Source organism: Poecilia reticulata, linkage group LG8 (assembly GCF_000633615.1).
Source record: "Poecilia reticulata strain Guanapo linkage group LG8, Guppy_female_1.0+MT, whole genome shotgun sequence".
In the NCBI taxonomy this organism is placed as follows: domain Eukaryota; kingdom Metazoa; phylum Chordata; class Actinopteri; order Cyprinodontiformes; family Poeciliidae; genus Poecilia; species Poecilia reticulata.
Window position 1 is genome coordinate 16,772,226 of NC_024338.1, and position 16,629 is coordinate 16,788,854.

The 16,629-nt window shown below is 38.1% G+C and overlaps 1 protein-coding gene across 2 annotated transcripts in view; it reads right to left on the bottom strand.

Moving 5' to 3' along the window:
• LOC103468891 (acid-sensing ion channel 2-like) overlaps positions 1-15,362 on the bottom strand; it is a 64,805-nt gene extending 49,443 nt beyond the window's left edge. The window contains exons 1-2 of one of the 2 annotated variants that reach the window (XR_534262.2): positions 15,158-15,362; positions 8,007-8,624 (exon numbers count right to left, since the gene is read on the bottom strand). Coding sequence is in view for 1 of the 2 variants with exons in the window: in XM_008416271.2 (XP_008414493.1) it covers positions 8,007-8,579 (573 nt within the window). In the remaining variant the exon portion in view is untranslated. Of the gene's footprint in view, positions 1-8,006; positions 8,625-9,185; positions 9,781-15,157 lie in introns of those variants that run through there. The other variant, XM_008416271.2, reaches the window with a different exon arrangement.
• Positions 15,363-16,629: the final 1,267 nt, after the last annotated feature.

A 16,629-nucleotide genomic window follows, 5' to 3' on the forward strand; every position in this document is an offset into this window, starting at 1 on the left:
AACTGCAGCTAATTCAGACTATAAGGTGGAGAAACGTCCTTTAAGGAAATACTGTTTATTTGCCATTTTATAGCACAATTATGCTGTAAATCCGACTGTTTAAGAACTGAAGATTTATAAAATACTTACTTTAAAAGGTTAGAACGATGTTAATATTACAATATAAGGGATTTTCTTACAGTTTGAACTGTCATGTTTCTGGCTTTAGAGCTCTAGCCAAAGAGATGTGGCTACATTTTGTACAAAACATATTTTCTTTTGTGCGCGACCTGAAGTACTGTACTATAAACTCTACACTTTTCTCCTGAAAAAAACAAAAGAATAGTAAAATAACCATCAGAAAAATCTCTCTAGGTGTATAAGAGTCGTGTAAAAATGGAGCTGACTGGATTTCATGCAGTCAAAAACATCCCTGGATAAATCCTGCCTGCCATATCCATGAATTATTTCTATTAGTTCATTCAACTGGAAGTCAAGGCCTGCTTTGTAAGCTTCAATTTGATTGGTCAGTATGAGAAAACCCTATGAATGACTTCCCAAGATGCAATGCACATCTTCGTTTCAGGAAAGCACTAAGACCAAGCGAACAGAATAACAGGACCTGCTGCTCAGCTAGAATTGCTGCTCATTATTAAACATTTAAAATGTTCCATACATACTTGCAACACGATTAAAACCGATTAAATTAGGTTCTTTCAGTTGAAGAACAGGTTGCAGCGTTCTGTTCATGGGCATGACTGATTTTTGACCCATTTTATTCACATTTCAGGTCATAAACAGAATGTAATTTTCCTGAATAATTCTCATCTTTACATTTTTAAAGAGGCTGAAACCTTGGGTTAGCCTAAGATCATACTGTCTGAATAAAATGCAGCAGCAATCTTATTTTTCAATTTATGGTTTTTAGTACCTGTTATTAATAACAAAAGATTCATTTTCACATTTTTTACTGAATGATTTTTCAATTCATGATTTATTCAAGATATGGCTGAATATATCTAAAATATTTCCTCATGTTTAAAGTGCCATTTTAATACATCTTTGCATTAAAAGTGTTATTTACCAAATTATGCACAGTTGGTAATTTAAATGGACTTTTAATGCAACTTTTAGTACAACTTTGCAGTAAAAGTGTCATTATTTACCAAATAAAGCAAAGTTTGTAATGTTTATGACCGTGTCATGTCAGTCTTCTGCACAGCCTTATTTCAGCCTTATTATGCAATGGGATAACCGTTTCTCAAACATATTCCTGCCGCTTGCAGATACAAAAACCGGAAAATGGAAGCAAACTAGTAGGAACAAAATACCAACATTGCTGTCAAGCACATTTATCCTTAAAATAAAGTTTTGTTGAACCCAGCCTGGTGTCCATAAGAACAAAATGACGCACTTTTCATTATGTGGCTGCATTAATGAGAGCTAATTTCGGCACTTTGGATGAATTACTGGGAGCCTTTAGCCGACGTGGCCGTTGAAGCTTTACCTCCTAATCAAGCCGACTGTCCCATCTACATGAAAAAGGATTGATCACCTGATCCCTGTGAGCAAAACTTCTGTTTTCCTCAACATCACATGATTCCGGTCTGTTCCTGAAAATATTTCCTTTTTGAATATGCAACCCCATTCAATAGGAAGGAAGCCTGCGTGGCTTTAGGCCGCCCCTTGCATGAGCCTGACCTCTGGTGCACACCAAGTTTTCATATTTCAGTCTGCAGCTAAAACACTATTTAAAATATTCGCTTTTTAAAACCATAAAATATGCTCAAACCAGAAACTTGCCCGTCTTCTATTATAATATTTTTAAAAGGCTTAAAATTATGTGCATAATTTAACAAAGATTCTCACTGCATAATTAAAAACCTATAAAAACATGTACAGTTTATTTTTTATTTTTTTTAAAAAGGGGGGTTTATAATAGCGTTAGATGTTATAAAAAAAATTTAATATTCTGCTGAAAATTGATATCTGGACATTTATTATGAATAACTCACACTTCCCCGACATTTGTTTTTTTAAATCCCAACAACTCCCTACGAGTTTAGCATCAACATATTCAACAGGTTTGAACATAATAAACGGTTAGCATCCATGTAACTGACTAAATATATTATTGATATGCAGAGAGCTTGAAAAATAATCACCCAAAAAGCTCTTTGCAATTACAATGACTAATACAACCCAACATGCTGTGGAGCTCAGGTGTAACAACCCAGCAAGGATAAGCTATTCTTATTTGAATGTTTGTCTGAGCAGGTGCTTAGTTAAATATTAATTATTGAATTATATAATTGTCTAAAGAAGATTTTTGTTTTCTTAATACTGCAGAATGTAGAAAAGCCAAAATGTGAGTTGCTTTCTTAGCACTAGAACCAATGTTTATGCAAAAATAATTAACTTTTGCATGCATGTTTACTCAGCATCTTTAAGATTTATTTATAGTATTAATTGATAGCAGCAGAATGTTAGCTGCAATGATTTCTGGAGAAATAAAACTGATATTTTCAAGTAAATGATGCCAGGAACCAAGTTATACTCAAAGGATATTTTTTGCAGGTAATTGTTAGCTTTAGCTGAAACGATCAATAATCTCTAATAAGGTAGGAACTGACCCATGGAATATTAGCAATAATCTTTTCTTTAAATGGGACAAAATCTTTTAGAGAGGTTTTTTTTTTTGTTTGTTTGTTTTTGCTTTGTTAATCCACCAGCAACTTTCTCACTAATGCACACTCGCTCTTCACTAAGCTGCACTGCAACAACTAAGGACAGTTTCAGAGAAGCTGAACTGAAGGTGAGAAAAAGCTTTTGACAGATATTCTTTGAGATGTGCCCTCATTTCTTAAGCATCCTTCAAAAACAAGTGTACTAAAGCGCTCATTTAGGAAGAATCATGTCAAGTAGGTCTGCGAGGCATTCGCGTACGAACGCAAATTAAAAAGGAGCGGTCCGCAAATCTGGAAAATGCTTAAAACTATCCAAGGTGACACACCGCACATATTAGTGGGAATGTGCACAGTATTTCCATTTCCCCTTTTGTGCAGTGCAATGCTCCAGTTCCATCAGTCACATCACACAGACTCCCGCGTCCCCATAATCCTCCCCACGGTCATTCATCACAGTGCCACTCAAACGCTGACTCGGGTCCCTGGAGTGTCATGCTAATATGCTCTCTCCATGTGTGTGTGCTTGTTCATGTTTCCATGTACTTCAGCAACACCGTTTTTTCCTGGATTTAAGCTCAACTGTGGCCATGCATGCCTGTTTTTTGTTTTACTTTCCTCCAAAAACTGATATGGAGACACCAAGAAATGCTGCAGAATTCAAGACGGGAGAAGTTAAAAGACGGAAGAGTGGAGGAACTCGGCAGCAACAGGCAGAGGGCAAAGAGGATGACAGCCCCTTCTAGTAGCCTCTCTGTCAACATGATTATCTTTGAACATGGTTTGCGGTGAAAGATGTGTCACACAACATGTAAGACTGTTGCTAAGGGGGAGTTAAATGGAGCCTCAATGAGCTACATGGGAAGACAAATACAGAACAAAGATAGATTTGCACTAACACTCTGAAAATGTCTTCATGAAAATCCCATGCTCTCCTGACAGACGGAGCCTGGTGGAGTTGCTACAGCTCGCTGCAGTATGGATCAGCCGCAGGGCAGGCATCCATCTGAAGGCGTGAATTGATCATCGCTGCAGCCAACGTCTGATTCACAATTGTTGTTTTTCCAATTAGCTTCTCTGAATTGAACAAATCTCGAGATAAAACATGAAAGTCATCAATCCAGTAGTAATTGACTGAGAGCCAGAGGCTTTAATGACTTGAATGTGACACGGCTGAGGCACAATAATGCCACCGATCCACTTCGTCAACGGCAACAAGAGTCCACTCCACCAAACAAAGAGCAAACCAGAGGACATCTTCATTAGGCTGCTTACATGTGGATCAACTGCTGCATGTTTCAGTTACTGGGTGAAACATGCTGGGTTTTAGACATGCAACCCGGATGACGCGCAAAACTTCAGATCAGGAAGTGGATTTCTCCGGTTCAAAACAAAGCAAAATGGATCACAGAGAGTAGCTAATGCCCCAGATGGGCTGGAACAGACGAGGCATCTCAAAAGAAATATGTGTACATTTAGGATAGGATCCATATCGTCTCAGTAAATAAGATGTGTGATCTCGAGGATTTACATGGCGTCCAGGTGATTCGACAAAACTAACTATTATACGACGAGCCAGAAGAAAGTTTTCAAAAGTCTGGAAGCAAACAATCATTTAGTTTCAGGTTTGGTCAAATTTAGGATCAAAAGAAGCATTAAATGGCTGCCGACTTGTTTCTGTCCAGGTGAGTAGTGAGTTGTGCTTTTTAAAGTAATTAGTCTACGATAACAATGTTATCGCTAACAACAAGCTAACCAGTGTTATTTCTATGAGCTTGGATCTCCTGGTAAATAATTAATTTAGCTTCTGTAAACCCAAATTCATGCTGGAGTTGGATGTTAATGTTGAGTCATTCTGCTTTTCTACAATGTAGGTCAAACATTCGCAGCAATCCCATTAAAACACGGTTCAACCAAGCTAGGGTGCAAAAATAACATATCTTACCTTACATATGAATGCTTGTCTTTCTAAGTAACTGTCCAATAAAATATCTGAAAATATAAATTAAACGATGCAAATGTTAGAAAGTGGCACTGCAAACTCTGGCATTGTTAGTTTCTGCACCTCCTGTTTTTAGCTGTAGATTGTTGATCCACTTTTCTCCTCTTTTTTCAGTAATTTTTTAAAAATTAACTACCTTCGAAACACAAAAAAACAATTGAAACAACCGCACACGACACAGACTTTAGGCATTTTGATGCTGGATCAACATAAGTAAACAAACTCCCATCTGTATTGCGTGACGTCGGTACTACGTCATCTGCAACCCAGACATAAAGGTTCAATAAAGTTTAGCCAACTCGATTATGTGTCTACAGCCACAAGCTTGCGGTTTAAAAAAGGTTAATGAATGTGAGCATGGAGACAGAGAAGCGTGGCCATATTTCTGTATCACTTACGCCCCCACGGACTCTAAATCATCGATGGATGGATGGATGCACGCTCGCACAGAAGCTGCGACTCACTGTATGGAGAATAGACTCCCTGCTGTTTCCGTTGTTGATGTCTGCTGTGGTAGCAGCTCTGAGTCTTTTACTCACTTCGTGTTGTGCTGCTGCTGCTTTCAGAATAATGGCTGCTCGTCTAAAAACTAAATATTTCTGCAGAAGAGAAAAAACCTAAAATATGCATCATATGGTTGGGAAGCATTCAGATTTGATACCTAAAAATTTGCAAAATCTCTTTAGATTTATCAAAAATAATTAGCTTTTGTGAAAAGGTTAGATCAATCTGCAGCTTGTTAGGGGATGTAAGCGTGTTGCAAGGCTCAATGTTCCTGCTTGCAGAGATCCTTCATGTTTCTCATCTTAAAAATCCAGACTTACAGTTTTTTCCTGTATTTTAAAGCATTAGACATACGAAAAAAAAACATTTAACCTTAAACCTGCTTGAATCGTAGTAACGTCTTATCCAGAGATTCCACAGATTGTGTAGAATCTGGACTAACTTGGATGATGATTGTTTCAAACTATAAAGTAATAATCTAATTTTTATTTTTGGAAAATGAATATAGTACTGTAAACTAATTGTAACTTCTTTTGGAAACTTTATCTTGAACAAAAATAATTGGGGGCATTTTCAACCCCGTTGTATAGTTGTGGTCAGAATTATTAATAATTTTTTAGTTTTCTTGTTGCAATTCAAAACATAAAACTCCAACTTATCTTTTGCTCTTTTGGAAGCAGAGTTTTGAACAGTTTTTTATTTTATTGGTCATTTCCATGGAAACATCACAAACATCACATTTTGTGTGATTTTATCATGGGGTCTATGTGATAACGCAAAATAAAGCTAAATGATTTCAAATTATTATTAATCAATGCGAAAATTACTGCATTAATCAAACATTATTACACTTTTATTATCCAAAATGGAAGGAGGATTTTAAAAAAAATATTTTTTTAAATCAAACCTTTTTCATTGCCTTGTGTTTTTGTTGCATAAAGTGGAGATTTTCAGTAATTTTTTAACCAATATGTTAAAAATGACTGATGTTGGCCGCTACCAATGTTAGTGACTAAATACGATGCATCACTAATATAAAGTACTTTGTTCTGCCCTATTTTTGAGTACAAAAATATATTTATATCTTATATCCTGTGCTTAATGCAATCACTTGATTTTGTGCCTTCACTTGGCTATTAACTTGAAATAATAATAACTAGAAAATTCCTGAAGAAATTTAAAAGTGGCCTGCCAAAGTGTGCCCTTCGGTTTTTAATCAAGCGTTCTGATGCAAAAAATTAGCATTAATGCTAAAGAAAGCTGCAATGTAGTCAATAACCTGTGGTGAGGCAGCTGCATGTTCACTAAGCACCATTCATTATGTTAAAATTAATGAATCTATGAATTATTTATGAAATTTATGAAATTAGCCAAAATGCTAATGTTAGCGTGATTGCTATCAATAGCATTAATAATAATAATAATAATAATAATAATAATAATAATAAAGAAACTACAGCCATCAAAACCTGCCCCTAACAACAGGGATATATTACAGAAGCAGATAATCATTCACAGATTCAACATTATTCAGGTTTGCCACAGATATTCCCATTTCAATCTGCATGTTAATGCTTTTTAAGAAAGGTCATCCAGCAAACCAGTGGTACATTAAAACACTATGGATTATACCATAACATTCATACTACCATAGAAAGCAGACCCCTAAAAATAGCCTTGCACAATCCAGCTATGTTGCCCTGCTGCTACATCAAACAGAACTGATACCCTTTAATGTAAAAACAGGAGCAGCCCAACACAGAAAAAACTCACATTTTTATGCTTGAATATACACAATATTGCAAATAAATTAAAATCCCACGCTTAATAAGATACATTTTTACCATGGGTTGTGCATTATGTGTGCAAGAACAGATACAGTTCGATATCACATAATAAAATTAAACATTTATCAAGTCGTCAAGTCACAAAGATGTATTAGCAGCAGAATAAACGCATTCCAGCAGCATAAAACTGTGCAGCCTTTTTTTTAAAATGAAAAGCGAGAATGTCTGTAATTACATGCATATATTTCACCAGCGTGTCTTTATCGCTGCACAAACTCCAGAAGTTATTTTTATTAAGTTGATGGGAACAAATGAGGCATCAAAAGTTTTAATATTTTCCTCTGCAGCATACTCATCTTCAATTCCATGAGCAGCTCCACTAAGCACTGCTGGACTCCATTAACCCTCAGTCTGAGGGAGTTTAAGTGTGCAACAAGTGGATGTGAAGCACCAAACCAAGCTGGTGCCAAAAACTTGCTCACTTCACTCTGGCATAAAGCAAGGCTTTAATTTTACCCACAACAAAAACCACAGAGAGCAAAAATCACATTCTGCCCAGCAAATACTTTGTTTTCTCCTGCAAACAATCAAGCTTTGAGAAAAACACCATTTGTTTGCTTCAATTTAAAAACTGAAATAAAATCCTTCACTGCAGAAATGAAAGTAAGTGCCGTGATGTTTTGAAGGAATTCACAATAGGAGAAAGCTCTAATTTTACTCCAATGATTAAATTACTTCAGATTTGTTGCTGTTCTGCATTTGTCACTGAGCAAAGAAACACTATTATTTCAAGGCTGAGGACAACAACAAGACAGCAGCACAGAATGTGTCAGCAGAACAAAGCTTAGCAAGCAGCATGTGGAGCAAAACATGAGAAAACCAGTTAGTAGACTCCCAGCTGTGCACCGTGGGAGGAAAAGCACAGCTATCAGCATACGTCAAAACTTTTTATATCCACTAAAAACTGATCATGCACCTTCCAGACCTCACAAGAGGAGGGAAACTTTGGACAAAGTCCAGCAGAGGAAAAAGAAAATGGGCATCACTCACAGTTTTGAAGTCGCTATGGCTGCAGTCCTGGCCTTGGTATCTGCAGTAGAGCATCATCTCCTCGAGGTCATGGCCGACCCGATCCATGAACTCCTTCATGTTGAACGCCTTGGCCTTGTAGGCTGTGAAGTTGGTCCTTTCCTGCAGGAAAGCGAGCACATCCGGCTCCGCCAGGTGAGGCTGCGGGATGGTCAGGTCCACGTCCAGCAGCGCCAGCAGCTCTCCGGCGTGGTACAGGTCGTTGCTGGTCAGGTGGCTGAAGCGGTAGATGTTGAGGTTACAAATGGTGACGGCAGGGAAAACCAGACTGCTCGACACCACGGCATCCACGCTGGTCAAGTGAGGGTAGGAGAGGAAGTACGCGAGCCTCTCTGCGCTCTCCAGAGCGAACAGTCCCAGGCAGGCCAGCAGGGCTGCAGCCCAGAGCAAGCGGCGAGCGCCGGTCTGACCATATGGAAAGATGAAGCGCAGACCGTGTAGCGTGCTGGTACCGGCGAAGGCCTGCCAGGAGGTGGGGCGCAAAATGGAGCTCTCATGGCTCCCCTGACTGCCACAACCCTCCTTTAGATCCATGTTTAGCTCTCCACCTGGTCAGCCAGGGAGCCTGTGGGATCACACCTGGACAGAGAGACGAAGCATTACCTATAAGGTAGAGAGATTCAAGGCAAACGCAAACAGGAAACTGACAGAGCAGCAAATTTAAAAACAAAACGACAAACAAGGGGTGAATACAGCGAAAAGCTGAGACTTTAGGAAGTACCAGAGAATCAGCGAATGAGGAGAAAGATGCTCCCTCAGGACATCCCTCTCCTCTCCACTTCCACTCTTATTCACTCCCCTGAACTGAGAGTTACTGTGGCTGCCAGCCCGCCTGTGGCATCCACTACACCCCCAAACATCCACTCAGCACACACACCCAAATCCCAACATGCCTCTCCTCCTTTTTCATCCTCCATTGCCCCCCGCGGCTGCTCGATTTCATTGACAAAAATAGCAGAGTTAAGTCCTGTGTGACACTCTGAGGAGGAGGTGAGAGTCACTTCAGCCGCGAGCAAATAAAAGCAGCCCCTGTGTATACAAAGTACCGGCTCATCTCCATTCAGAAACACTACGCATGCAAACACGCGTCAAGGCTTCTCATGTTCTCCCGTGCCCTCAACTAATGACAAGCCAAAGCACCTCTCTCTCGTTCAGCCTAGCGAGGAGACATCCAGCTGGCGTGAGTGTGTGTGAGTGAGCCTGACAGCGCACGTGTGTGTGTGTGTGTAGGGAAGACAGAGGGAGAGCCGTTGATGATCAGAGCCGCCGGTTAGTCTCGCTTGTCGATCCAAACTCCTCCTGTTTTCCTCTGGCCAGAGACATCCGCTTTACCTCCTCTTCCCTGCTCATCTGTGGCGGCGGCGAACAACAGCCGAGCCGGGAGAGACGCGCACACACACCAACACACATGCTTTAAACCGAGCCAGAGCGGCGAGAGAGAGGAGAGAGGGGAGAGACAGGAGGGAAGCCAACACTCTCCTCGCCTGATCTCCCCAAAGCAAAGTCTCTTATTGAATATGTTTTTCTCCTCCCCCGCTCGCATTTGTCTCCGTCTTTTTCATATTTCCGCTGCTAGCCGCCACAAAAAGGGAAAGAAAAACAGAGTGACGGACGAGTGGAAAACGGGAGACAATCAGCTGGAGAGACACATTCAGGAGAGGGGAACAGTGGTGGAGGAGTGGGGTAGGTTGGGAGGGGTGCGTGTCATGGGTGGTGAAGCAGAAGTGGAGATGGAGGAGTAAAGGCAGGGAGATCTAGGTTGAGGACAAAAATAAGACAGGAAACTAAAAAAAAAAAAAAAAAAGGGCAAGCAGGAAAACGTGGTCACAAGGATGTCACAATCCAGACCCAAAGCAGAGGTGAGGGACACCGATGTAAACGCAGTAATGGGAACACACAACATACTTGAGCCCAGATTTGTACATTGAGTTTATATTTCTTAGACTTTTTATAAAAAAGAAAACGAAAAGCAACCCAAGTGAAGTGATGCAAGGAGAGTGGAGGAGGAAGTGGTAAGAGAAATAACAGAAGAGTGCGAGGGTGTTAAATGGCATTGAACAAGAAATAAAGCTGCAACGCTACAGGTAAACAACGTAACATTACAAATGATTTGAACTGGGGAAACGACGTCTAGATGTAGGCAATAAAAACAAAAAAACATTGCATTAATTATGAGCTCAATTTGATAGACTCAATAGTAATTAGAAAAAGTACAATACTTAGGAATATGTATGCAAATCCCAAACAGTCAATTACCGCCGGAGGGCTGGAGCCCATTGATAGACACAGTTTCCTTTGCTGCTGCTCGTTTTCATGCTTTACAGAGCGGTAAACAGAAACAGTTTACTGCTCCTTCTGTTAATACTTTCCCTTTTAAGTTGGTAAGGCAACTTTTAAAATGGGGATAAACAAGAGAACATGTCATTCAAGTGAGGTAGACGTTTTCCAATCTGCATCAGTTAACAAAAATTTAAATGGTTTTATTTTCATTAGCTTCCAAACGGTTTCACTCTGGCGCCTTTGGTCAAACCAAGACGCTGAGGACTAAAATGCTACAAAACATTTGGGTTTTACTGCAAACAGAACCTCAGATAGGTGATGGATCTCAGACGAATTTTATTTATAAAGCACACTTTCAGCAGCAAGGCAGCTCAAAGTGCTTTACATCAATTACAAGGAAATACAGACAAAACAACAAAACCAAAAAGTATTAAACTAAATATTGGTTCCCAATGTAGGTAGACCATAATTTATAAACTAGTACAGGTTTCTCTGGATTCTGGTTCTGATGAAACTAAATGTTGTAAGATTAGTGAGGTATAAAACTAAATGTTGGGTCCAGTTGTTCTGGGTTGGATTCTAGATTTGTACAAAGCTAAATGTTGGTTCTCCATGTTTGGTTTTTGTTCTGGGTTGTTAAGTAGATGGTACTTTCTAAGTTTGTTCTACATTTGTAAACTAACGAGTTTCTCTATGTCTTTCTCTGAATGTTGGTCTAATCTAGTAAGTACTCCACAGTTTCCAAAAGTAATGATCTAAGCAGTGAAAGTAATGAACTTGAAGGCCTGCAGAATCTTGTTAAATGATATGGAACCAAATAATGGGACAGTTTAAATAGAAATCTGTTTTAATTCAGGATACTAGTGTGTTGGGAGGCAGCTGGAATTGAACTCAACCTCTAAAACCATTAGTTTTAGAGGTTAAGTGCATACTTATTACTGCACTTAATTTTTCCAGTGGGGAGATTTAATCAAATTAAAAGTTGATTTTTTTCAAAATTTTTCAGCATTTGATGCAACAAAAAGGATTATTCGTGGACATTTTCACCTTTTTTTATGCAAATAAGATTCAGCTGGCTGGTACAATCAGGTGGTAATCGCCACAGCTTTATCGTCAACCTGTTGTAGCTTTTATTTGACTCACACTCCTAAGGTAAACTAAAATGTATTCTACTTTTGTTTGGCTTTGGGACATTGCTAGTAACTTCCTTTCCATCCAAGTTGGTACTAATAAAACATCCTAGTCAAAGCATTAAATATTAATTGTGAAGTTGTCTGCACTTCTAGCCCATGTTTAATGGTTCTTTATCGTCTTTCATGTTTCAGTCAGCCAGGTCAGAACTGATATTTTTAGATACCATTTTTTGCTGGAAATAAAAACTCCACATGTTAAATTTTCCAGAAGTTACTAACAATTGGCAAGGTTCTGCTTGGTGGTGATCCAAAATGCGACCTATGAGTGCTAACTGAACAGTTTAAGCCATCTAAAGCCAAGAAAGTAATTAAAGGGACTAAAATTTAAATGCAAATGCTGTATAAACTGCCAACCACCTGGTGTGCCATCTGATCAAAGCCACCTTGTCCAGGCAGCAATCGCAGCACAAAACACCTGGTCCAAAGAAAATTCTGGAAGAAACCTTTAAAATAAACTCTGCTAATTGATCTCTGGCAGATGGTTTACATTAAATTGTGGCTGTTGTCAGAAATGAAGCAGAAAAAAGTGCCAGCTAGAGAGGAATGCAGGTGGTACATGTTGCATGTCGATGACTAAGTTCTCTGACCTTGTTGCCATGGACTTTTATGCACTGCCTTTGCTAATGGTCAACCACAGAAAAAAAACATTAAAACATCTTTACAATTAGAGTGGAAAATGTGACCATAAGCTGAATAAAATGAAATTATTAGAACAATGAGCCTCACCACTTTTTTATGGAGCTCTCTTCTTGTAAAGTGTATTTCTGCTTCCCCATCATTCAGTGATGCTACATATTAACTCACTTTGTTTCCATGTTCTCTCATAAATGCCTCTCTCACTGAAATAGTGTGTGGTTTGTGGTTTGTGAAAGTTTTTTGTGATTTTGCGATTTCTGGTGGTTTAGTCACTTCAGCTTTAAACATCTCGGAGCACCGTTCAACACACCCATCCAAAAATAGTAACAATATGGCATATATGCAAACCAAGACATTTCCGCCCACTTTAACCTACAGAAGTTAAATATTGGAACCCACCTGGTGGCAGATGAACAAATATGGCCGACGCCATCCCATCTACCCCCTGAAACACAAACAAGTGGCAAAAATACTCATTTCTACCCAGTTTTACATATTGATATTTAAAATATGACTAACACTGTCTGATACCAATGCTGATTGCTTTATTGAAGAGTTTCAGACATGGACCTTTTCTGGAAATCAAAATATGTCCAGAGTTTTGGACAGATTTTATAATTTAATAAAACCAGTCAAAGATACTAATTAATGAGGCCTTGGAGATGTTTGATGATTAAAAAGGTTTGAGTTATTCCACAACAGACAACATTAGACTTGAAAAGACGTGCAACTGGCAAAAAAAAAATGCTACAAGGAAAAGTTGATTTGATAAAACAAAACCAGTTACTTTTTATAGTTAATTGATTAGATTTTTTTGTAATGAAAGTAGTAAAAAAAAACTAAACAGAAAAACAAGTTGAGATTTAGGTGCTATTTATGAGCTGTTAAATATCTTGGTTACATTTGATAAAAGTCAACTGAATCATTTTAAAGGTATTCCAACAGAAATAATCTACAGTACAACATCTATTTTAATGCACCATGATGTAATTATGGAGGCAGAAAAACAACAGAGCAGAACAGAGGATAAAGAGAAAATCCATCTGAGTGGTGGAACAACACAACTCCAGTGTTCAATAAGTCTGTAATCAAATTGGTGTGTGGTTCCAGGGCAGACGTCTTGCCAGTATCTGCACTTTCACATGAACAATTTACACCCAAACCCGATTTATCAAATATTAAAATTCAATTATGTCCCACACAGCCTTTTTTCTCCGCTTTGCATTTTTGATCTGAGTCTAGAATTGAAAAAGTGGAAAAAGTTTTTTTTCTCATTTCATATCAGATTCAAAGACAAATAACCAAATAACTATATTTTCAGTTTTGGATTTTAATCCCATCCATCGATGGTCTACAGCTGCTTATTCAAGAGTAATTAAAAATTGCATATGTCTCAAATACAAAAAAAAGTTTTGTATCAAGTCCATTGTTGAAAGTGCTTAAATTCTGGCAGATGACGACCTATTATATTGTTAGCAATTGGCGTTTATCATAGTTTGGTGGTGTCTTTTTTTCTATACGGTCCTCTGAAAAGTGATGAGTTTTAATAGGGTGTTGGAATAAATGTATATGTTATCTCATCTTTATAAGTGTGTGTGTATTTAGAATTTCTTGTGTAGACTATGCTGTTTTACAGAAACTGACTGCGCGTGACTTAAGGAGATAACTGACAGCAACAAACTGCTCGTGACTGGAGGAGACAACTGTCAGCATTGATGGCACCCTCAAGTGAATCTGCAACAGCGCTGAAAAGGAGAAATGCAGAGGGGGTCGTTTCCCCTCTGACCCCTCAGACCGTTTCCTATAGAATATTATGTTAGGAGTTCATTGTGCGATATGAAGCAAGCTTGAATTGGTTTCAGTTGGTGTGTTTCCCCCTACCCCCTTTAGTAACTGAACCTCATGTAACTAGGGCGTTCCTAAACTAAATAAAAAGCCTGGAGAGCGGAGACTGCTTCAGAGTTGGGTTGGAGGATTGTAACTGAGCAGTCTCCGAGCAACTCTCCTTGCAAGTATACAACTCATATTTGTCTGTGTCTCTTTATTGCAGATTGGTGAACAAATGTAAGGTTTTAGACCTAACATAGGGAAATTTTCCTGTAACAAGAAAAAGCTGCAAACTTTGCAAAACAGAATTTGTGTCGCTGCCAAACTAGGCCATTATATATTTAGGAAAACAAATTTGTCATGAACATTGGACAAAATAAAAGGAGATATTAAAGAAACAATCTGAAATACAAATTACAAGGCAAGCAGAATGCCTACAACACACAACTAATTATACTAACCAGATTTTTGTTTTATTGTTATTGCTATGTTAGCAATCAGAATTGAAATACACTAGATGATTGGTTCACCACCGTAACTATGCAAAATATAGGAATTAAACTCATAAACGCACATTACATTAACATTAACTAAACCTCACTATTCCTTTGTGTTTATCAAGTTACAGTCATGCCAATATAAACTACACAACATCTGATTATTACACCTAAATCCCACATACACATAATCACTTTATTAAGCAGCAAGCAGCTTTCATAAAGTAGGGAAATGAGCTTTACCTTTAAACTGCGTTCTGAAGTTAAATACAATTTTTTGCCAAATCCCTGCATGCTTTTAGCTCATTTTCTTCAATTACTGAGCGATTACTGTATATCCATAATTAGGCGATTAAAACGTAATGAGGAGTTCAAATGAAACAGTGCGTTATAAAATTATGTCTTAATACCTTTAGGACGTTCCCTAAAAGTTTAGACAGTTTAATTAGAGCTGTAAAGTTTAATGAAAAGCAGCACATAAAAAGTGGCTACAGAGGAGGAGTCCGGGTGGTAAATTAATGAAGAATCACCGAAAGTTAAACATTGAGGGGATAGCAGCTTTTTGTAGAGGTTTAAATTATTTTAGTTTAAAATAAAAAAAAATTACTCTACGTTTTTTGTACTCTACTGAAGTTAATCAATTATTAATGTTCTGCACCTGTTGGGTTAATTAACTCACCTGTTGCTGTGGAATTTTCTTGGCCAAAACGCTGCTTTTGTAACCTCTTTTCCATCTTTTTCCTCATAAATGGAGGCTAAAGTTTATCGAAGAAACTCCCCAAAACACTATTAACTATTTTACTATAAGCACTTGTGTAAACAAACACTCAACGCCACTTTTACTGGCGAAAACAAAGAGACGATGCTAACCATATGCTAACAGGTGTTCTGGTCCACTCGTGATTCTTTTGAGTATTGCGCATGCGCAGGCGAAAAAAATGGAAATGTTTTTTTTTTTTTTTTAACTGCAGTTTGGATCCAACAATAGCTGCTGGAGATAATTTAGCTGAATTGTTAATTAAATTAATTAAGTTGGTTTCACAGTAATTCGTCTCCTGCCCATACTCCAGTTCAGTAGGTGGCGGAAGTGCACCTTCATAACTGGGTCAACCTCCATAAAACATACGAAGAAGAACGACAACAATGGCGGTTGGGATAGTTAGGAAATCTAGATAAATGTCCAGTTGGACTTTCTCTCGATGTTTTTCTTAATGCTCGAAATGATTTGGGAATTGCCTTTTCACAACTGTTGCTGTTTGTTCGTAAAATTAGCTAAGAAATAACCGAAATTACAAACATCTCAGTAGAAGCTGTTCCATAGACTGATACGTTTTTTAGGCTGGACTGGTGTTTATTAAAATAAATCCAGAAAAATAAATTGAGTAAAAATTCATTGTGATCCAAAATGGTGCAATGAGAGTTATTTTGAAATAACTCTTCAACTTCCTAAAGGTTAAATGCAGAACAGATATTTTTAAGTCCTTCTTAGACGAAAAATCATCCCACGTTGTCTGAAAGAATTCCCTAGATTCATGTGTTCAAAAGAGCTCTTTGCTCCCAGAAAGCAGGCTTACTTTAGCTTCCTAGAAGAGTATGAATGATTTCCTCTTAATAGTCTCCTCTCTTGAGGGTTCAGCTCCCCGTTTGTCTTCAAAAAATGTCTTACTTCTTGTTGACATTGATTCTGACCTTTTTTTATATAATTAGATAGAGTATTGCTGTGTAATTGGATTTATATCTCAAAATATATGGAACTGAATTGATTTGGACTGAACTTGGGTTAACCTAAGTTTTGTGCGTTTTTTCAGACTTTGCATTCTATAAATAAACTGGATAAATTTTAATTTAAGTGACATGCACAATCAATAACACCAACATTTACTATGGATCTTAGAGTCTTTCAGTATGCTGCTTGTCGCATACTGATTTTAAAAGCTGTTATGAGTTTTTTTTCCATCACTTGAACTTTCATCTGGGTTCAGCCAGTTGCAGGAACACCAAAGCCCTCATTAAAAGCAAAGAAAGTTTAAAGATAATCTGTGCTTCTGCATCCAACACACACTCTTTCACACATTGTCTGTCGATCAGTCTTTTTCCCAAATCAAATTTGCTGTGGTCCCAGACAGCTGCAGGGTTTGCAGGTTTCTTTGC